This window comes from Gnatocerus cornutus, chromosome 7 (genome assembly GCF_029298725.1).
Source record: "Gnatocerus cornutus isolate USDA-ARS CGAHR chromosome 7, icGnaCorn1.1, whole genome shotgun sequence".
NCBI classification, from domain to species: Eukaryota; Metazoa; Arthropoda; class Insecta; order Coleoptera; family Tenebrionidae; genus Gnatocerus; species Gnatocerus cornutus.
In genome coordinates this window covers 16,419,288-16,441,168 of record NC_142239.1, presented here as the reverse complement: position 1 = coordinate 16,441,168, position 21,881 = coordinate 16,419,288, and the positions used below count along the sequence as shown (strand labels likewise).

Below are 21,881 nucleotides of genomic sequence, written 5' to 3'. Positions count from 1 at the left end.
TATTTCTATTTTATCAAATTATGTTACAGTGCCCATTAAAAGTGGTACCGACGTACAGGAGTCTTTTTCTTGCTTGGTCTCTTGCCTCTTTAATTATCTCAACAAAATTTAAGACGAAATTAATGAATGTGGTTTTAAAAGAAACGCACCAACATCAGATTGAAACTCTTGCTGAAATTGTTGCTTCAAATATGTCTCTAAAAATTACTCCTTTCGCGGCGTCTCTTTACAACCATTCTTTCGATTTTGATGAAATTTACATAGCAAGAAACTACAACGCGTGTCTCAACCAAGTTGAATGTATAAAACAAACCGCACTGTCCCAAGATACCATCTCTATAATTACGCAAAGACGGTACGAAGTGGAGGAAGTACTTTTTGATGGTACCGGACAACCACTCACGTTTATGATCAAATCTCAGATTTTTCCGCTTCAAATTCACGTATTTTCAGTGAGGGGGTACCCAATTCTACCCCAAATCAACGAAATTTTGTTCAGATTACGATCAGCGGGGTTTATTGAGTGCCAGTACGGGAGAATAGCGCACAAAATTAAGAAACGTTTGAGCAAAAGTTCGAATTTTTCAGTAAAACCGCTTGGATTGAATGAAATACGAATTGGTTTTTTATTGTGGTTTTTTGGTACTGTGGTAGCTTTTAGTGTGTTTATAAGTGAGTGCCTTCTTGCACATTCTAATTTTAGCCGATTTATTTAGCAAATAAATGAATTATTGATTCACCACTTTGTTTTAAATCCGACCCTGTTCCACATTTTGAATTTGGCGCCGTCAAAAAATTTGGACAAAACCACAAAATAAATTAAAGATTTAAGAATAAAGAAACCAATCCCTCATCTTCAACAGTTATCCAACATCTACATCTTTATTAAACGCAAGAAAATAATTGTTCGTTTATGGTTACACTGAAATTCCACCGTTGGTGCTCCTTGGCTGTTGCCCCCCCTGCTTGTCATCTTAAAGTCGCAAATTTCAAACATGTACGTCCAAAACGAAGACGATTTATTTCACCACTGGTTCCTCGACATCAACAGCAAAGTTGGCAAGTACAAAGAACCGATTCTTGACACCGACGTCGTCAAATTGTTAAAAGAAATCTGCGATGCCTTCGAGCAAACCACCCACGTCTTCATCCTGACTGTTGAAGTAATCGAAGACTACATCAGAGCGATGAAATCGTCAAAAAAGAAAATCAGTGATCCCCTTCTGGCCAGTGTGACTGCAGCTTTTATGTGTCACAAGTTCGAAGGAGCCCCAGAGAGTCTTAAAGTGAAACACGTCGTGGATTTGTTGTATCATTTGGCTCAGAGGTACTACAGTGCTAATGAAGTAATCGCAATGGAAGGTGATATTTTAATTACTTTGAATGGTAGGATTCCTCTGACTACGCCTCTTGACGATTTAGATATTATTCTTGAACGCTACATGTGTCAGACGACGCTGAAGACAACTCTTCGGCCGTTGTGTCTCAAGATGTTAGAGTATTTATACATAAACCAACGATCCTGGTTTAGGGAAATGAAGGACATGTACTCACAAAACAAGGAATGTACGATCGTTTTCAAACGTTTAATTAGTTCAAAGTTTTATATTCCTGTGGGAATTTTGGTTGCTGCTATCGAATTGACATCATATCGTCACATTTTGGATGTCGATATGATCGTTGCAGATATCAGAAACCACGCAAGGATCCACGAAGATCATGTGAGAGTCCTGGTTACTAAATTGATAGAAATTCTTCATTTTGTGTAACTATGAGAGCCATTTTACTATGTAATAATTTCTTTTTCCAACTCTAAGTAAGGTAATGTTATTTGCTAGTCTGTGAACATTTAAGTTTAAAATTTCGCTCGGGTTGTTTGTTTTCTGGTAGTTAATATAGAAGCCTCCAGCTGAGATGATCCTGACCGCGTCCTCTGTAATTGCAACTTTAATAAGATGAATAAATCCAGTTTATTATTACCTTTTCTAGAGAAGCACCCGACTTTGAGTGCTAGATCCATGACGCTTTGCCCCGGCTCCGGTAAAATCTCCACAACACTCGCTTTCTCGAACAAGTTCTTCATTTCTTCAGCATTCATCCCTTGTAGCGCCTCTATACTCTGCTCATACAGCGCTTGACTTCCCCTCAAGGCCTGTTGCAAACCCTCTTCTCCATGAACCAACAGCACCACTTGAGAAGCGAGTCGTTTTTGGGGTAGTCTCAATTCTGGTTTCTCTAAATGTTGCCTCATCAAGTCCTTGATACTCCCTAAAGTGTCAAAAGTGAACAACTTCAACATTCTCTCAACCTCCGAGTCGGGTTGCCTGATGAAGAACTGGTAGAGAAGAAACGGGGAGGTCTTTTCAGAAGAGAGCCACATGGCGTTGCCGGCGGATTTACCGAATTTGTCGCCCATTTCGCTCGTGATCAAAGGGAGGGTGAGCCCTGAAATTTGCTTTGTGAACGTATGTCGTAATATCTGTCGTTTCTTAAGATTCGTCAATCATTTGACGATTAAACGCAAAGTTCAGACACACGTACCATAAACCGGTTTGTTGCACGTCTTGCTTATGAGTTCGTGTCCTGACATAATATTGCCCATCTGGTCGTTGCCTCCGATTTGAAAAGCGCACTTGTGTTTCTGGAATAAATGTAACCAGTCATAGGCTTGGAAGAGTTGGTAACTGAACTCTGTGAAGCTCATCCCTGCTGGGGATTGAAGACGGGACTGGACGCTGGTTCTGCTCAGAAGAGTGCCCATGCGGAGGTGGCGGCCTGGGCCGCCGATTAGCTCAGTGGGGCTCATTCTACTATACCACTCCTCATTATTAACTAGTCTAAAATTCATAGTTGTTTGAACACTCTGTATATAAGAACGGTGCTCACCGTAAAGCAGATAGTCGATTGTCTTCCTTCCAAATGTACCTCTCGTGATTATAGAAAATCGTCGTAATATTTCTTTTGATTCCTTTCACATTCTCATCAATGAATTGCCCTGCTAGCTTCTCCCTCTCTGTGTTTTTTCCGCTTGGGTCCCCAATCTTAGCAGTGGCACCTCCAATCTACATCACACTATTAATACAAGAAAAACTTGACTCAGATCATACCAATGCAATAGTTTGGTGCCCCCCTCTCTGCCAGTGCAATAAATTGACCAAAACCAGTAAATTTCCAACGTGTAGACTATCAGCAGTGGGATCAAATCCAGCGTAGACACACTGGGGGGCTGCATTTAACAAATCAGTCACTGTGGTCCTACAAATCAAAGTTACTTTAAGTGTTTTGAAACTGGGGGTAACTTACTTACGCCGCGGTGTCTGGAAAAATGTCTTGAAACAGCCCCCGTTCTTTCAGTTTGAGGATGTTTCGGTTGGAGTATGTTCTCACGAACGGTCTGCATTTCATGAGGTCTTTTACGAGCATTTTCTACCGGTGGAGGTTGAATATGTGAGGTTATGTTCGGCATGAAAAGGTGTTATGTATTGTTGGTTGCTTACATTTTGATAATTTTGAAAATGTCGAACAAATGGGAGCTGTCAAAATAACCAAATTCAGACATTCGTTAAGATGCCTGTCCTATGTTTAGACACAATAATTTTAATTAGTTAATAGAATCGTAACCAAGTCGTGAATGTTAAATCAGAGTTAAAATTCTTTCTCCTGAGGTCTAAATTGACAAAAAAAAGTAATTTTTGCTTTTATTTTCGCCGAAAGAATGCAAGTCAAATAAAAGTTTTAAAAATTTATTAAAAATTAACAGAGTGTCGGATCAAAAAAACACCGCCAGATTCTTGTTTCTGAGGTCCGAATTGATAAAAAAAGTCGGTTTTAAAACGATTTTATTTTTTGTCAAAATCGCCAAAAAACCATGAATTAACCCCTTTGGACTTTTTTTGGCGAAAAACACGAAAGTTTTCAGATCGACACGAAACTTTGCACAGGGCATAATTTGACATTTCTACATCCATTTCTGGTCTTCGTTTCCCGCTATCTGTGAGATTTTTTGAAAAAATGCAAATTAAAAATTTTAAAATTCAATTTCCCGCGTCGAGCAATATGTCAATGCAGCATAGAAGCTAAGACATGCGTCAACAGATCTGTCCTATATTTAGTCATCTTTAGTATTATATAAAATAATAATTAAGCTGTGAATCTTAAATCAGAGTTCAGATTCGTTTTTCTGAGGTTAAAACTAACACGCTAAGTGGTTTATTGTATTTATTTACACCGAAAAATGAGGTTCAAAAATGACAGCTCAACAGGTGTATATTTGGTTGCCTACCCATAACGCAAATTTTATTATTAAATAAAATCATTATTAGGTTTTAAATCTAACTTTAGAGTACAGAATCTTGTCCCTGATATCCAAATTAATAAAAAAAAATGGTTTTGAAAGTTTTTAGGCTTTGATTAGATTTCAAAATTTATCTTGATTACCTCTGATTTTTTTCGATCAAACACATTAAAGACTTCATATCAACACGAAACTGTCTACACAGCTTCGTTTGACTCTCCTGAACCTATTTCTGGTATCAGTTCCTCGCTATCTGTAAGATTTTTCGAGAAAATCCCAATTGAAATTCGTTGAAGAAATGTGCGTGCTGCTAATCCAAGACATTCGGTGAAGACCCACTTCAGACCTAATGTTCAGGGATTTCAGGTTCTTTCCTTATAAATCTAAATTTCGAAAAAATGTATTTTTCCTTCAAGTCAAGTAATAGTGTAGGCGGGAAGTTTGAAATATTAATTTACTTCTCCTAGAATATACATTTATATCACAAAAAATGTGTTTAAAAAAATTAGGGTGACCAGTAAAGTGATCCAGGGAGCAACCATAAAGCTTCCACTCTTGAAGGGACCAATTTGAGCACTATAACTGATCACATAAGCAACATAAGTTTGTTCATGCACTGTATGAAACAGATGACCCATGGGCCCTGGAAATAACCATTTTATTACAGGAAATCCTTAAAACATAGACACACACCTTTGGCATAAACCAAAACGTCACTTCCTCCGTGTGTTACTTCATCAGTCAACACCACCGCCTGTTGCGAATACTCGAAACTTTTTGTATCGTTACGAGAAGGATCATCTCTTGCAACACTCTCGTTTTTGACAGAGTATTGATAATTATTAGCTCCTCCAGTTCCGTACAACAAAGACGTGTAAGGAGTACTATCAATCACCGATTTTTGTGCCACGTCTAGAAAAATAACAAATAAGAACTCCTTTAGACCAACTGGTGGTACCTAAAACTGAAGTCCCTCTAGAAGGGTAACCGCTGAAGACCAACGAATGGGAATGATCGCTTGTAACAACAATAAGAGTTTCTTCAGGATTCGTTTTATCAAGCGCCACTTGAATGGCGTCGCTGAAAGAAACAGTTTCATCTAAAGCTTGTCTTGCGTGACCTCTGTGATGAGCATAATCAATGAGACCGCCTTCAACTACTAAGATATAGCCCTGTGGCTTCGTGCTAAGAATGTCGATGGCTTTCCTGGTCATGTTCGACAGCGATGGCATTCCTTTCGGGGACCTGTCGCGAGCGTAGTCCATGGCCATATGCCCATTTGCAAAGATTCCTATCGAACTGACATCACTTCTTTGTACTTTTTACATGCGTACCTACCTAAAACAAAATCAGTTTCGGCTTTCACATCCTGCAACTCTTCAGAATTTCCCACGACTTTATAACTCTTCTTCCTACTCTTCTTATCCTGGATCCAATCAGCGATTAAATCCTTTCCATCGTTGCGGTAACAAGCCCATGTGTCCACAGGATCCGTCGCGGTGCCTTTAGCCTCCGACTGTAAGCACTGCCTGCCGCCCCCCATCACCACATTGATGTTTTTCCCCGGTTCATCCTCAACCAACTGTCTTGCAATATCCTTACACTTCTTGGAATTAACAGGAATCGTACTCTCACACTCCCAATTCCTGTTGGGACTGTGAGCGTAAAGAGCACTCGGTGTTGCATGAGTGACTCGCGTCGTCGTGACAAATCCCGTGGATTTCCCAGCGTCTTGAGCCCATTTCATGACGCCATCGATTTGGGCGTCTGGACGAAGAGACGCTTCGCAATCGTCTAATTTTACGGAGGAATCAACCCCTGACGTTTTATAGTTGGTTTTGATACCAGTGAACAGAGCGGTGGCGGTACTAGCAGAGTCGGGTACTAATTTATCAGCGTTGTAAGTCTGCAAATTGGTGTTAATGCGGCACTGTGATGGTTGCGGAGTACCTTTATGACTCCCACGTGGGGAAATCGCTCGAATGATAAGTACCCAGATTCTGTTTGTGAGTAAATCCGTGCAACTGTGGTGGTGGTAATGCCCATGCCATCACCAACGAATAGAATTACGTTCCTGGCGGTTCTCTCTGTGATTTGTTTATTGAGGGCGTTGTTAATGTCTTTTTTTCCTAGTTTAAGCCAATAGGAACGATCTGTAATAATTATTATTGTATTAAAAAGTACGGTGGAAATGTCATTACCTTCAATTAAATTAAGTACAACATTCATTTGCACTAATAGAATAATTATAATAATACTGACATTCGGCGAACACATGTTTAAATATGTTGTATCATACTAAAACTGTAATTATCGTTTTCATTAACTCACACGTCACCACAATTGTGACGTGCTGCAGTCGGTTAAACGGTGGAATTATGTTTCAATGATACAGCAATTGTGCGTTTTAAATTCGAATTGTCTCTCTTTTTTCGTAATTTTCTTTAAATCCTTTTATCTTGTGTTTAAAGTTCAGTGCAAGTCTGGAATTGGGATTATGTTACGTAAACAGACACATGGCCGGCTTTAAATTATTGCAAGCCCAACATCGCTAATTCTAAATTGTAAATAAACTGCATATTTTTGTAATTTCAGCAGGAATAACTACATAAAAATTGATAAAATTACATTCACTTCCTGCTTCTTTTGGAAAGATTCTTTTCATCTGTGCTTTGTTGTGTTTTCTTAGGAGAGGTATTTTTATTCTTCTTGACAAGCTGGCTTTCAGAAAAAAAAATCTGAAGACTGCGGAAACTGAATTTGAAGAATCAGATATTTGAATTCAAAGATAAATAGTAATAGTAATTATTTAGACTTACAAAAAATCAAGAAGTAAAATAAAGAATTTCATAGAATGGAGATATAGAAGAAAATTCACAAATAAGAATCACTCCAATCAAGAAGATCGAAGTTTAAAAAAGACCAAATGTTCGAAGGAATACAAGATTGTAATTTGGCCACGTTACTACTTTTATCATGCTTATCAACTTATGAAATTCTAAAATTTTAGATCCAGAAACAGATGTTTTAGGCAAATAATAAGAATCCACGTTTTTTCGTATTGATTCATTTTTTAATTAAGTGTATTTTACGCAATGCTTTACGTGATAAGACGCAGCAAAAATTATCTCTAACACTTGGGTTCGCCGAAATGATGAAAGTTGGATAATTAATTTTTAGATGTTACACTGCGTTGCGTAGATCAGCTCATGTTTTATGGAGAATTTATGTAAATTTCGCAACTTCTCTTAAAAAGAGACTTCAAATTGGTAATGAAACGATATTTTTGTCAAACAGAATTTTATTGCGGTATTTTGGGTTTTAACTAGAGCGTGTAAATAGTAAATCAAATTTTAAGGTTTTTGGGTCTCCTTTGAATCCAAGTCAGGTCAAAACAAGTGTTAATTTTCTTCAGGTTTCTCTAGATAATCTCCTCGTTCTGTTTAAATTTTTTACAATGTTTATAAATAAAATTTAATTTTACCCACTTCTCTACAATGTTATTTTTTGATTATAAGACTGATAAGATAAATCTACTTCCACCACCTCCACAATTCCCATAAAACAATTTCATATTTTATGCATGACTCCCCGACACCCCAATCTGATAATTGTATAAATGTGAAACAATTTTATTTACTGTTACAATTTTCAAAAAAACAATGTCAAACCAATTCATCAAAATCGTGTAAACACCAATTTATTCGACTAGCTATCAATCACTGCCACAACAAACAGAAATTTGACCACACGATGAAGAATTTTCGCACCACGATGGTGCTCCTTACAATCGGTCATTTCCTCTGCTTATTTCCTCTCCGAATAAAATTGTGCAACAATAAACTAAAATACGTGTTAAATAAGCGGTTTTATGTTATTCGATTAATCGTTTTGGATGTAACAATAATATCGTGCATTGTAAAACGTTGCTACAACGTTTTTGTGACGAAATGCAGTCTCAACGACGTCATTGCAGCTCTCTGCAGTTTACCAATCGTCCTCCTGATCCTGGCGATTCAAATAACCGGAATGTGGAATCGGGAAAAGTACCGGAAAATTCTTACGAAACTGTACTTCATTGAAAACACGCTAAAGAAGGAAAAACGGGACTACGTAATTTTGTTGCTCCCGCTTTTTATCATCTCGTCTTTCACTTATCTGTTTACAATTTACTTCTTGTTCTACGAGTTGCCCGAAGCTCTTATCATCAATTTTGGTTACACGTTATCAAAATTCATGACAGTGATGAGCTCCTGCGTCGTCGTCCTTCTTCTTAGACTAATCAAAAGCAATTTTTCGAAACTAAATTTGATGATGTCAACGCGGAATTTTAATTTTCTCTTCCAGACTTATTTGGAGTTGGTTTTTTTATGCAAAAAGATGAATAAGTTGTTTGGTTGGCAGTGGATGTTAAGCATCTTGATCTATCTGACTTGGACCATCTATGAAATGTACCATTTAGTCATTCTATGGCCGTGCGAATCGTGTCCAAGATTTTTAAGACTTCTTGCTTCGAGTTACTCGCTGCTGCAGGAATTTATTCTGTTTGTGATTCTGTGGACGTGTCAAAATGTTAAAAAGGAGTCGAATCGATTCAAGGAGATTTGGTACTCCAACCTTGTTAAAAAGGAGACGAGTAATCAATTTTCTTTGAAATTGATTGGGAATAATGTTGAGTTTACCGCAATGGGGCTGTACGTTTTGGATATTAAACACTTTTTTTCGGTAAGTTGGTACTACTGTCTCATGGGTGTCTTTACAAGGCGATTTTTTAGATGCTCGGTTCTATGGTGACGCTGATTGTAATTCTCACTCAGTTTAGTACAACCGTGTAAATATTTAATAGGTACAATCACATTAAGGTACATTATAAATGGGTACAATAATTTAAAAATAAATACATGTGATACAATTTGGTTTTTAGTGGACTAATACTGAATGGGCGTTGGTCACTGAAGTACCATCGATTCTTCTTCTTTGAGTTAGAAATTCGGACAACGAGCTGCTTTGGGTGTTGAGAGTCGACTCTCCGCTCCGTTTCTTCTTTTTTTTGAATAACCACTTGAAGGGAGGCAGCGACCTAAAAAGGCTTAATCTTAATATTAAGAGCGCACATGTGTAAAAATATCGCTTATGTTGATGGGAAATCAAAGAAAAAAATGAGTGGTGGTGAAGGTCAGGTTTTATTACCTATGAGTTTTAAATATTTAGAAAAATTCGGCTAATTCAAAGTCGTAAAAACAAATCAAATGTAAATTCGGGATCGCGTAATGTACGTTGAAAGCGTGAGTTTATTTGCGACTTTTTTGTAAGTTTTATTACAAGTTGAAGGATTTTAATTTTGAATTCTATTTTTTAATTCTAAAATTTCCCTAGGATTTTTTCTAGTTCTAAGATTTTTTTAAAGGTCTCTTAAGTTTTAATTTCGAATATTCTATATTATATTCCGCATTTTCGCTAATTTTAGAATTATGAGAATGACATTTGGAGGCTTTACTATTTTTGACACATTTGTTAACTCTGTCAAATTTCAAAATTTTGGAAGAAAAAACTAAATTTTTAGAATTTTTTAAATTCACAATGAACTGAAAATTTCTAATACTTTATATTTATTTACGTATTTTCGATAATTTTAGAAATAGATGAATAACAATTTGAAGAATTACTATTTTTAACACGCATATTAACTCTGCCAAATTTTAAAATTTTAGACCCACAAGCAAATTTTTTTTAGGACGAACTAAACATTTCTTATATCCTAGTATATTAAATTCTATATTTTCTTTATTTAAAAATTCTATAGTATCTCTATTGACGATATTCTTGAAAAATCTAAAGAATCTAAAGAATCTAAAGAATCTAAAGAATCTAAAGAATCTAAAGAATCTAAAGAATCTAAAGAATCTAAAGAATCTAAAGAATCTAAAGAATCTAAAGAATCTAAAGAATCTAAAGAATCTAAAGAATCTAAAGAATCTAAAGAATCTAAAGAATCTAAAGAATCTAAAGAATCTAAAGAATTCCCAAATCTTTAAAAAAAATCAAACATTTATGAAAAACTTCCCCCAGTTTTTGAATAAATCTTTAAAAAATCTTGTCAATATTTTTCTAAAAAGTCTGTAAAGCATCCCTGTAGCATCTGTAAAATATTTTTGAAAAAACGTGTAAGAAATCGCGCTTAAATTTCTCTAAAAATTCGAAAGTTATCAAGAATTTTTCTACATTATCTTTCCTTTTCTCTAAAAAAATTGTGAAGAACCTTCTTTATTTCATTTTCTAAAAATTCTCTAAATAAACTCTGTGATCTTTAAAATATGTACATATTCTCACAGAAGCTTTTAAACTTATTTGAAATTCTTAGATTCTGAAGACAGAAGACGAAATTTAGAATTTGAAGAAGTGTAATTTAGTTCGATACGAACCGATCTATCTGTAAAGTTTCTGTATTTATCCTCTATTTACGCTTCCCGTGCAGTTAAACTAAACACATTCAGAGATCAAAACGTTTAAAAAAATGGCATTCTAAATATTTGATAAACTTCTCGAAAAACCTAATTTTTGTTTTCAACGTATGTTGGAAAAAAATGAAGGCCCAATTGTTTGTATGTAATTGGCATCTTTGACAATATTTTTGTTATGTTAGTAAAGTATAGTCAGATTTAATAATAGTTTTTCTGCGTTACATCCATTAAGTTTGTTTACATTGTGTTCATTATTTAAGCCATCACAACTCCATTTTTCAATATCAATGTCAAACGCACCCATTTCATTACCCGTAATATAAACCAACCTGAAATAACACAAATTTTTTGTTAGACCTCATCCAGAAAAATCCGAAGAGAGTTCACAAGATAAACCGACCTTGATTCAAATTAACAGTGACGGATGCGACAGTGCTGTTACTAACTAGAATACAAATTAGAGCTCGGGAAAAAGAATGATTGTCTCCCATCCGCAATATATTCTCTTCATTTAATTGAAAGTAAAAGTCGGAGCTTCTCGAATCGTTTAAATAAGAAAAATGTAAATCAAATATCGGAATTAAAACAAATTTGTTTGTGAACTGTCACAGCGTTTAAGGTAAACATATATCCTGTCTGAACTTTCAGAGTGAAATTAAACTGAAATAATATTGATCAGCAAATTAAGTTAGTTAAATCTTCGTACGGATTAATTCTGAACTGGGTTGGTTATTTTCAGAACAGACGCAAGCTGGATAAATTGATGCAAAATTGCGGTAATAGATTTGAAAAAAACTAAAAAAACAATTTTTTTATTTCAGATGAGCAAACATACAAACAAAAAGAAGTCTTCCATGGACTATCGGGAAAATAATACCTTTGGACGTAAAAAACACGTTCTTCTAAATAAAATTCCATATTTCTCCTAATTTTAAGAAAACAAGAATTGATGGCATTACATCTGAAATGCTTATTCTTATTAATTTTGCCAAATCCTAAAATTTTAAAAACATTTTTGAAGACCAACCAATTTGTTTTTTATTTTAGATTACTTTGTGTAATTTCGTTTATTAAAGGAGTTCAAGATTGAAATCTGGAGACGATACTACGTTTGACATGCTTCTTAACCCTATTAAATTCCAAAATTAAACGAGAAACTAATTTTTTGACGAACTAAAAATTTCCAATATTCTGGATTATTTTTTTTATTTTCACGAATTAAATTTGGAGGCATTACTACTTTTAACACACTTATTAACTCTGCCAAATTTCAAAATTTTAGAACCAGTAAACAGTAAAAATTTTACAGAAATTTTTAATTTAAAACGAACTAAAAATTTCCAATATTCTATTTAGCATTTTTGCTAATTTTAGAAACACGAGAATGAAATTTATACACAAAATTACTTTTGACACACTTATTTACTTGGCCAAATTTTAAAATTTTAGAAATAGAAACAATTTTTTTTTTCAGGACGAACCAAACAGTTTTTCTATTTTGTGTTACTTTTTGTAATTTCACATATTTAAGGAGTACGCGATTGAAATTTGGAGACGATACCAAGGTTTGACATCCTTATTAACTCTGCCAAATACCAAAATTTTAAAACCAGAAACAAGTGTTTTAGATTTTTTTTATTTTTAAAAATTTTCAATAATCTGGATTAAATTTTGCATTATTTTTGCGCTAATTTTAAGAATTCTAGAATTGAATTTGACTTTACGACTTTCAACATATTTATTAACTCCGTCAAATTGAAAAAGTTTATAACTAGTAACAATTTTTTTAGAAATTTTAAATTTTAGAATGAACCAAAAATTTCCAATATTCTGTTTCAAATGTCGCATTTATGCTGATTTTAAAAATACAAGAATTAAATTTATACACAAAACTACTTTTGACATGCTTATTTACTTTGCCAAATATCAAAATTTTAGAAGTAAAAACAAAAATTTTAGAATTTTTTTTTTAGAACGAACCAAAAATTTTCCTCATTTTATATTATTTTATGTAATTTTGCTTATTTATGGAATACAAGATTTAAATTTGGAGATGATACTAGATTTGACATGCTTATTAGCTCTTCCAAATTCCAAAATTTTAAAACAAGAAACAATTTTTTTGGAATGTTTTTTATTTTTGGATGGACTAAAAATTATTAATATTTTACGAATTCAAGAATTAAGTTTAGAGGCATTATTGATTTTAACACACTTATTAACTCTGCCAAATATCAAAATTTTAGAACTAGAAACAATTTAAAAATTTTTTAGTATGAACCAAAAATTTTCCTTATTTTAAATTACTTAGCATAATTTAGCTAGTTTTAGGAGCACAAGATTGAAATTTTGAGGCATTACTACTTTTGGCACACTTATTAACTATGTCAAATTTCAAAATTTTAGAACTAGAAACATCTTTTTTTCAGTAATTTTAATTAGGTATATAGGATGAACTAAAAATTTTTAATTTCTATATTAAATTTCGTATTTTTGAAAATTTTAGCAATACAAAAACAAAATTTGGAGGCGTTAATACCTTTGACATACTTATTAATTCTGAAAAATTCCAAAATTTTATAACCAGAAACAAATATTTTAGAAATTTTTAGATGTAAAAACTGGATATTTTCAGAGTAAACGCATGCTGAATAAATTGATGTAAAAATTGCGATAATACTCGTAAATTTGAAAAAAAAATAAGAAGACAATTCCTTTATTATTCCAGATGAGCAACCGTACAAACAAAAAGAAATTTCCCATGGACTTAATAGGAAAATAATATCTTTAGACGTAAAAAACCCATTTCCTTATTAGTACCCGGCGCTAAATTAAAGAAGTTTGAGTGACAAATCTCGTTCCACTCACCACAACGTCCTGGTGAAATGCGTCGAAAAAAGGCAGTAGATAATAGGATTGGCCGCCGAGTTCAACGGTGCTAAACTCTGAATAAAAGTGGCCACAGCTGTATTCGTCTGAGTCGGCGGAATTTGATCAAAAACTTGCAAAAGATCAAAAATAATATACGGACTCCAACACAGTATAAAAACTACAACAAAAAAAAAAGAAATACGAAACTCAGCTGTCTCCACCAACCTGTCACTATAACAAAAGTAATTTTAATAGTCTTGATTTTAGCTCTTGGGATCAGCCCTCTGGAGCTGGCCCTCCTGGAGTTGTCCGACCCATTGGCTGTCCTGGTGTTCTTGATGAACCCTTTGGAGTTCTTCGACCAAATCGTCGCGATGATGACGGCGTAACACGTCGTAATGATGGCTGCTGGAATGATGAAGAGCGACAGAGAAACTAGAGTCATGTAAATCTGCCATTTCCAGGGCTGGTCGAACTCGATCCAGCATTGGAGTTTCCCTTTTATGAATTTTTCTTCGTAGAAAATTAAAATGGGGATTGAGTAGACCGCGCTGAAGAACCACGCGGTTAGAATTAAACACTTTGCGCGCTTCCCTGGAAGTTTCAATTAACCAATTAATTAATAAAAACGCGGACTACTTACAGCTGACTGAAAACTTCATTGGATGACGAATTGCGTCATACCGGTCTATGCTCAAAGCAACCAAAACGTACGTGGACGCGTATGTTACTACAACCTAAAATAAATAAATTCGTTTTCTGGATTTATGAGAAATTACTTTTCCACCTGTAAAAACCGAATTACTTTGCAGGCGATGTTCCCGGCGTACCATGCGACTGTTATTTTCCACACAATGTCGGTGAAGACGCTAATTAGACCGACGCTGAGATCTTAAAAAAAATTAGTTTGGTGCTACACCGCGAACTACAATACCTGCAAGAGCCAGATGAGTGATAAAGTAGTTCATACGACTTTTCCTTTCGAAAGTTAGAGTCCATAAAACGCCAACATTTCCTGCTACGATCACGATGAACAAGACCCATAGTAAAGTGAATTGTTCTGGCTGTAATAGAAATTAAGAATTATTTTTAAATTCTGATTTATAAAGGTGGGAGCATGTCAGCTGCAGGGCAGCAAAATGAAATTTGAGGAGAAACTAATTATCCTCATTTATCAGTTGTTAAGTCAAATATTAATTAAACCGGTTCTTTATGGAGGCGTTAAATTTGGTGGAGGCGCGCTTTTGTGACTTGGTGTCATTTGCATTGGTGCATTGGTAGCCGCAAGGATTTCGTCGGTTTCTTGAGAAGATAATTAATTCCTAAACTAGAAAATTAAAAAGAAACTCAGAAATCTTAAGAATACATGGAATTTAAATATTCCGAAAAATAATAGAAATTTTGAGGACAATTGCATATATGTAGTTCTTAAGCTTTGGATAAGTCTCAGGAATTTGAGGGATTCTTAATGGTAGATAACATTCGACAAAACGATAAGAGAATCTAAAATACGGCCTTGCATAGAAAAAATGGGGATCCACACATTTATACAAAAAGTGATCTAAAAGCACTATAATTTTCACTAATTTTCGAAATACAAAAATTATATTTAGACACAGTACTAATTTTGACACGCTTATTAAGTCTGCTAAATTTCAAAATTTTAGAAGTAGAAACAAAATTTTTAGAAATGTTTGAACTTAGGACGAACCAAAATTTTCTCTTATGTTAGATTACTTTGCGTAATTTTGTTAATTTAAGGAGTACAAGATTGAAATTTGAGAGAATTAATACTTTTAAGACGCGTATAAACTCTGTCAAATTTCAAAATCTTAGAACCAAAAATAGAACTTTTGGAAATTTTTGTTTACAGGACGAACCAAAAATTTCCCTTTTTTAGATAATTTTGCTAATTTAAAGACTACTCACAGATTGAAATTTGAAGAAATTAATACTTTTGCGACGCTTATTAACTTTGGCAAATTTCAAAATTTTAAAATTAAAAACAGAACTTTTTGAAATTTTTGTTTACAGGACGAACAAAAAATTTCGTTTATTTAAGATTACTTTGCCTAGTTTCGCTAATTTCAAAAGAACAAAAGTGAAAATTCCAATTAATACTCTTGAGACGCTTTTGGCCAAATTCCAAAATTTTAAAACCAGAAACAGAATGTTTGGAAATTTTTGTTAACTGAACGAATCAATAATTTCTCTCAATTTAGATTACTTTACGTAATTTTGCTAATTTAAGAAGTACAAAATTGAGATTGAGAGGAATTCTTACTTTTGACACGCTTATTAACTCTGACAAATTCCAAAATTTTAAAACCAGAAACAGATGTTTTAGAATTTTTTAATTTTGGGACGAACTGAAAAATTCCAATTTTCTGTATTAAATTTCGTGTTTTCTCTAAATTTAGAGATACAAGAATGAAATTTTGACACAGAACTATTTTTGATACGCATATTAACTTTACCAAATTCCAAAATTTAAGAAGTAGAAACCATTTTTTTTTTAATTTTGTTTTTAGAACGAACTAAAAATTTATATTATTTTAGATAACTTTGCGTAATTTTGCCAATTTAATAAGCGCGTTAAAATTAGTAATTCCCTCAAATTTCAATCTTGTACTTCTTAACTCTGCGAAACACCAAATTTTTTTAGATTGTTTTATTTTAGGACGAAAATTTCCAATATTTTATATAAAATTCCATATTTTCTTTATATTATCTCTATATGATATTTTTGAGCAATCTCTAAAGTATCTTGGTGAAATTTTTCAAAAATCTTAAAAAAACAATACGAAGAAGTCTAAAATATGACCCTGCAGAAAAATTGGGATCCATCCACATTTTTAAAAAAGTGACTCAGAACCACTATAATTGTCTTGTCTACACAACTCGTGGCAATCGCAGACGATTTTATTGCGCAAAAAGAAATTACGTAAGAATTTTTCTTTCACTTTTCCGTTTCTAAGTGGCACTCAGAAGTAGATCGCAACGATTTTAACAGCGTCTTTAAATTGCCTGTAATTTCTAGCACTTATCGGCGAGATAATTACACGATAGTTTGGAACACGTGGCATTTTAGGGTTTTTGATCTTGGCTTGTTATAAACGCACCAAAATCTATATTTAGGACGTAACATTGAAATAAAAATTCGAAAGGCTGATCGAGTTGTATTGTCCTCCCCAGTTTTTGAGATAAAGTTGCGTTTTAATTAACTTGAGATAATGGGAAATGTGATAAGCAGTCATTTATTAGCTAATTGAGGGACCGATTTCTTGCCTTCATTAGACATGCTCTCAATAGTAGTGACAAAAAGCACTTCTTTGAATATCAATATCCGCGCAAACGTCTTCCAATATCATTATTTCATTTCAGGAAAACATTTCTATTCAGTGCAAAATCAATAAGAGTTGAATGAAAATGTAAGGCGTCTTTAAATGAAACGGTGTCGATTTCTTCTAATTTTAGTTAGCACTTGCACACGTTTATGCCTTATAAATTGCAATGATAAGCTGGCAAAATGAGTAAATTAAAAGGCAGATATAATGAACACAATTTTATGGCAGAAATATAGATAATGTGACAAGATTTCAATTGGGGATTTTTTTAATCTGCGTTCAAAACATCCTGTAATAAAGCGCTTTGTTCCTAAAGTTTCATTCAACCAAATATAGAAGCAATACCATCAATCAATTTCGGAAACGCGGAAAAATATCGCAAACTTTTTCATGAAACAGGTCAGTATTTAGTATCTGTCCTCGTGGAAAATCAAAGAGAAGTTCGAATGTAATGTCTGTCAATTTCCAAGAAGATTAAAATTCTAAAAACGAACATTTTGCAGAATTTAATATTCTCAGCACCGTAATATATTAACTTTCAATCAGCTCTTATGTTAGTCCTGATTAAAACACAATTTTGAAAATTTTTAGTTTGGAAAGTCCTCAAATTTTTAGATTTTTAGTATTTTCCTCTCAAAAGTAGACGCTTTCTGAATCAAAAAACCCAATAAAAAGGAATTTGGATGATCCCAGTAATTGTCAGAAATATTTGCTTGCAAACTTGTGCTTCTGCCACCTGGACCACCCAAATTCTACCTATTCTCCTTTTCAAATCGAATAAATACTCATCAGTGAGCTTTCAGCGTTCGTGAGATACTATTAAATTCGCAAAACAAGAAGCACCGAGCTTACACGAAGAAGTAGAAGCTAGAAGTACAGTTCGCCAAATTCTCTCGTGCGATTATGGTTGTGGCTTTTAAGAGGCAAATCCGTAAACGCACAAAAGCTTTTGCTGAACTCTACCATATGTTTTGATGTTCGACCATAATAACAGTGCTGCCAACATAAAAAGTGCAAGGCCTCCCAAACAAGTTGCTCAATTTGCACTAAAAAATGTCACAGTTGTGCTTTCTAATTTTTTTCTCGCCGGTAAAATACGTGGTGTTACTGTAATCATTAGGTTTAAGTCGATTAAAGCTGTCGAGTGAAGGTAACGTTTCTTATGAGAAAATCTAATGATGTGGTTCCTCGCTGACTTGCTGTAATTTGTTCTAATTGAATAATGGCTGCCTTGCACACATTCTTACTCTCTCGATTCTCCTTAAAATTGTAAATTGACTTTTTTGTTTCTATGTGAAAGAGATTGTTGTGGCGGGAGCTCGGTATAATAAGGATTTGATGAACTTTAAAAATATTATTGGAATAAAATACCTAATATGAAGTAAAAACTAAATTTTTAGAATTAAAAAATCCCTTGGTTCATATTTTTCTGCGTAATTTCGCTAATTTAAGAAATTCAAGATTGAAATTTTAAGCCATCATTACTTTTGACACGCTTATTTACTCTGCCTAAATCCAAAATTTTAGAACCAGAAACAGATTTTTTTATTCTAGAAGAAACTAAAAATTTCCAATGTTTTAGGATATAAAATTTCCTATTTTCGCTAATTTTTAAAATACAACAATAAAATTAAAACACAGAACCTGCCGAATTTCAATATTTCACAAGTAAAAACAGAATTTTTAGAATTTTTTATCAAGACGAACCAAAATGTTTCTTATTTTAGATTACTTTGCGTAATTTCGCTACTTTAAACACTAGAAGATTGAAATTTGGGGGCCTAACTAATTTTATCACGCTTATTAATTCCGAAATTTTAGAACCAAAAGCATACTTTTTAAATTTTTTATTTTAGAGCGAACTGAAAATTATCAATAATCTATATAAAATTTCGTATTTTTGCTAATTTTAGAAATACAAAAATAAAATTTTGACACAGAACCACTTTCAACACGCTAATTTACTAGGCCAAATTCCAAAATTTTAGAACCAGAAACAGACTTTTTGGACAATTTTTATTTTAGGCCAAAATAAAAATTTCCTGTATTTTGTTTTGAATTTCATATTTCCGCACAAAAGCGTTTAGTAAAATGTTCTACACGATTCGCGTTTCTGATTCATTTGTTTTGATGCTCTAATTGACAATTCTACGATAATAACAGTGCTACCAACATAAAAACTGCAAGGTCTTCTCAGTTTGTATCAAAAAAGTTTTGTTCTCTAATCCCTTCTGTAAAATACGTGGTGTTGCTGTAATCATTAGGTTTATGCCAATTAAAGCTTTCGAGTGAAGGTAACATTTCCTCGCTGACTTTGTAATTTGTAATTTGTAATTTGTTTTAATTCAATAATGGCTTGCTTAGTACACATTCTTACTCTCTCAATTCTCCTTAAAATTGTAAATTAACTTTTATGCTTCTATGTGAAAGCTTGTTGTTATTGCGGCGGGAGTATTATTGGGAATATTATTGGAATAAAATAATAAGGAGTTCAAGTTGCTGTCTTTTCTAAAAAAAATATAGCTGATACGTAAATTTTATTATTCGTATTATATCTGTTTTTGATGACGGCACCTCAGGGTAAAAGTGCCTAGTTTTGCAAATTTTAACACAAATAATAAAATTTGGTAAAACAGAGAATGTAATTAAGCAGAGATTTCTAGAACTAAACTTTGAAAAGCTTCAAAGCCTTCAAACGAAAGCACAGCCGAAGTGCTTTCGTTTTCATGTAGATCTTCAAGGAATAATTTATTTATTTAAATTTTGAATTCTTTGTAAAAGAAAATCTAGAGAGCAAACAAGCAAAGAAAACTCTTATTTTACTAACTCTAAACCCGAGCTGAAAAATAACACGTAAAACTCCAGATTTCCCAATATTTGGACGTTTATACTAACTCTTTCCTGCTCCGAGATAAACTTTATCTGGCTACCTTGAGTCTCTGTCCGTTGTAGGATAATCCATAAAGTAATCACAACAGGTTTTCCTTTCTGCTTTCAACGTAAACAAATCTTTCAGTTTGAACAGGCATTAAACTAGACAAATTTATAAGCAGAGATCAAAATGAAAATTTAAACATCGCTTATAAGTGCCGATTTAACAATCCATTCTGAAAGGATCGATTTGTAAATCGATAGATTTATTATAGACAATGCGGCGTGGTGAAACCAGTGTTGAAACTTTGAGTTTCCAAAAGTTGATTTTGGGAGAAAAGGAGTGTTTTAACATTATCCGGAAGTTTTGTAATCTTAAATATTATAAATAAACAAGTTATTAATCCGATACGATTAGATTAGACTAACTTAGTTTAACAGGTATTCGAAAGAATGAAATATTGAGATAATCGAGATGCGCCAAAGGGTAATCAGTCATTTAGCTTTCGGTTTGAATCATCCACTTCTTATATCGTGTTCACTTAATTATAGGTTTGATTTAAGATTATGGGCGTCTTAGAATAAAAGCGTGATGGTAAAGCAGTGATGAGAAAGTGAAAGTAACGAGGAAAACAAGGTTCTGATTTATGGTGTCAATTTGAACGTTCGATTATCACCAGATTTAATTTATTTTCTGATCAATATCTTTTAAACGAAAGAAGAAGAATTTCCGTGGTCCACCAGCAACCAAACCGCACCAGAACTTAAATCGATTAACTTACCTCAAAAAAATAAAATTCGTCAATTGTAGTGTTGTTTATCGTCGCATTTTCGTCTGGAATTTCAGTCATTGTTCCACGAATTGTTACATGGTAAAAGCTCGATTCTGGCACAAAAATTCGGGGAGTACTGGACGAAACGCGGCAATTTTTTGTTATATACTAACTAATTCGAGACACATGCGCGCTACCACACTTCCTTAAAAATTACAGATTCGCAATTTATTTCAATATTAAACCTGAATTGATATTACGGCGAATAAAGATATAAGTAGATAAAGCGAGGATTTATTACCAACAAAAAAGAAAAAGTCAAATAGGATGCGACGAGTGAATGCAGGAAACTTGAAATCATTTAACTTCTTCCTATTATTATTAAATGTGATTACAAAATAAAAGATCTTCACTACGAAGTCATCTAAGATTGTTTTGGTAGCTCGTTTTGCTAAGCCGAATCGAAAGAATCAGTGTAATGCAATGCAATATTCTCGGCTAAACCTCCAGCAGATTTGGGTGGATTACTGGGCACTAAATTAACGTTTATCCTGGTTTATGAGTGCCGTTAATAACGCGAACGAAATTATACACTGCACTGCATTAACGGCCATAATAATTACAGCATTTTTATTTTCGTTCATAAAGTTGTTATTTATTTTTCTTTTTTTCGCATCCACGAGACTTTTTTTTCTATAGCTTATTTTCCTTGTCCCTCGTCTTTCTCATACCATTTACTTCTTCATTCCTCTCAGTTTTTCGTTTATTTTTTTATGCAAAAATTTGACAAATAGACAGTGCCACCAACATAATTATAATTAACGCCTTTTTGGAGTCGCCGTTTTGACTGGGTCGCATTGAAGCAAAGTTTGTAGAGCAGTGCATATTCCAAGAAAAGTCGGACAGTAAACACTGCAACTGTGTAAACATAATCACTTAAATAATCGGACAGGAAACACTCTCCACGAGAAATACCAGACGCGCAGGAAAATCGTGGAGAAATTTTTGTTTGAAATGCAAAATTCGACTTTCCCCACGAACCTTCCCAAATACAATTGTAAATGACTTAATTATCGCAAACAATCAGTTTGGTCAGTTTATTAACACGTTGTTTTTAAATATTGTGCCGGATATTCCAAGAAAATTTAGGACTGACGCAAATGTAGAGTGAATTCCGTGGGACAGTATTTTCGTATTCGTACAATTGTTGTGGTAATTTACGTTAAACGTGGACAAGAAACTAATGAAAAACGGAGAAGAGTAA

At 33.6% G+C, this 21,881-nt stretch overlaps 5 protein-coding genes across 6 annotated transcripts; 2 read left to right on the top strand and 3 right to left on the bottom strand.

Annotated features, from left to right (window-relative positions):
• Positions 1-958: 958 nt before the first annotated feature.
• Positions 959-1,769, top strand: LOC148171695 (uncharacterized). The gene has a single exon (XM_088041494.1). The coding sequence runs from the start codon at positions 996-998 to the stop codon at positions 1,767-1,769; it is 774 nt and encodes a 257-aa protein (XP_087897620.1). The 5' UTR covers positions 959-995.
• On the bottom strand, positions 1,568-3,578 carry TyrRS-m (Tyrosine--tRNA ligase, mitochondrial). The gene is made up of 6 exons (XM_088041493.1): positions 3,308-3,578; positions 3,108-3,255; positions 2,887-3,062; positions 2,542-2,837; positions 1,981-2,445; positions 1,568-1,933 (listed from the first exon to the last, which is right to left on the bottom strand). Exons 1-6 carry the CDS (start codon positions 3,421-3,423, stop codon positions 1,770-1,772), a joined length of 1,365 nt encoding a protein of 454 aa, XP_087897619.1. The 5' UTR covers positions 3,424-3,578; the 3' UTR covers positions 1,568-1,769.
• Positions 3,579-4,734: 1,156 nt separating this feature from the next.
• Alp12 (Alkaline phosphatase 12) lies at positions 4,735-6,693 on the bottom strand. Its single transcript, XM_088041492.1, has 6 exons — positions 6,496-6,693; positions 6,245-6,447; positions 5,633-6,200; positions 5,253-5,585; positions 4,988-5,206; positions 4,735-4,937 (listed from the first exon to the last, which is right to left on the bottom strand). The coding sequence occupies exons 1-6, from the start codon at positions 6,569-6,571 to the stop codon at positions 4,771-4,773; spliced, it is 1,566 nt and encodes a 521-aa protein (XP_087897618.1). The 5' UTR covers positions 6,572-6,693; the 3' UTR covers positions 4,735-4,770.
• Positions 6,694-7,873: 1,180 nt separating this feature from the next.
• On the top strand, positions 7,874-9,129 carry LOC148171692 (uncharacterized). Its single transcript, XM_088042350.1, has 2 exons — positions 7,874-9,019; positions 9,070-9,129. The coding sequence occupies exons 1-2, from the start codon at positions 7,874-7,876 to the stop codon at positions 9,127-9,129; spliced, it is 1,206 nt and encodes a 401-aa protein (XP_087898476.1).
• A 54-nt stretch (positions 9,130-9,183) lies between these two features.
• Positions 9,184-20,750, bottom strand: CCAP-R (Crustacean cardioactive peptide receptor). Of its 2 annotated transcripts, none has more exons than XM_088040889.1 (7): positions 20,627-20,750; positions 14,561-14,690; positions 14,414-14,517; positions 14,270-14,363; positions 13,852-14,220; positions 13,624-13,804; positions 9,184-9,383 (listed from the first exon to the last, which is right to left on the bottom strand). In XM_088040889.1, exons 1-7 carry the CDS (start codon positions 20,693-20,695, stop codon positions 9,215-9,217), a joined length of 1,116 nt encoding a protein of 371 aa, XP_087897015.1. In that variant the 5' UTR covers positions 20,696-20,750; the 3' UTR covers positions 9,184-9,214. The 2 variants fall into 2 exon arrangements, with proteins under 2 accessions (XP_087897015.1, XP_087897016.1); XM_088040890.1 differs by having other exon boundaries at positions 9,184-9,374.
• Positions 20,751-21,881: the final 1,131 nt, after the last annotated feature.

Bases quoted from the DNA above. Each gene is read 5' to 3' on its own strand.
- TyrRS-m (XM_088041493.1), bottom strand. From the start codon at position 3,423: ATGCTCGTAAAAGACCTCATGAAATGCAGACCGTTCGTGAGAACATAC. The intron at 3,256-3,307 runs GTAAGTAAGTTA...TTTGATTTGTAG, and splicing joins ATTTTTCCAGACACCGCGGC to GACCACAGTGACTGATTTGT. The intron at 2,838-2,886 runs GTGAGCACCGTT...TATGAATTTTAG, and splicing joins AATCGACTATCTGCTTTACG to ACTAGTTAATAATGAGGAGT.
- LOC148171692 (XM_088042350.1), top strand. From the start codon at position 7,874: ATGCATGACTCCCCGACACCCCAATCTGATAATTGTATAAATGTGAAA. The intron at 9,020-9,069 runs GTAAGTTGGTAC...GCGATTTTTTAG, and splicing joins ATATTAAACACTTTTTTTCG to ATGCTCGGTTCTATGGTGAC.
- LOC148171695 (XM_088041494.1), top strand. From the start codon at position 996: ATGTACGTCCAAAACGAAGACGATTTATTTCACCACTGGTTCCTCGAC.
- CCAP-R (XM_088040889.1), bottom strand. From the start codon at position 20,695: ATGACTGAAATTCCAGACGAAAATGCGACGATAAACAACACTACAATT. The intron at 14,364-14,413 runs GTGGAAAAGTAA...TATTTATTTTAG, and splicing joins AAGTAATTCGGTTTTTACAG to GTTGTAGTAACATACGCGTC. The intron at 14,221-14,269 runs GTAAGTAGTCCG...TGAAACTTCCAG, and splicing joins AATGAAGTTTTCAGTCAGCT to GGAAGCGCGCAAAGTGTTTA.
- Alp12 (XM_088041492.1), bottom strand. From the start codon at position 6,571: ATGTGTTCGCCGAATGTCAGTATTATTATAATTATTCTATTAGTGCAA. The intron at 6,448-6,495 runs GTAATGACATTT...TAATTATTACAG, and splicing joins TGTACTTAATTTAATTGAAG to ATCGTTCCTATTGGCTTAAA. The intron at 5,207-5,252 runs GTACCACCAGTT...TTATTTTTCTAG, and splicing joins TAGAGGGACTTCAGTTTTAG to ACGTGGCACAAAAATCGGTG.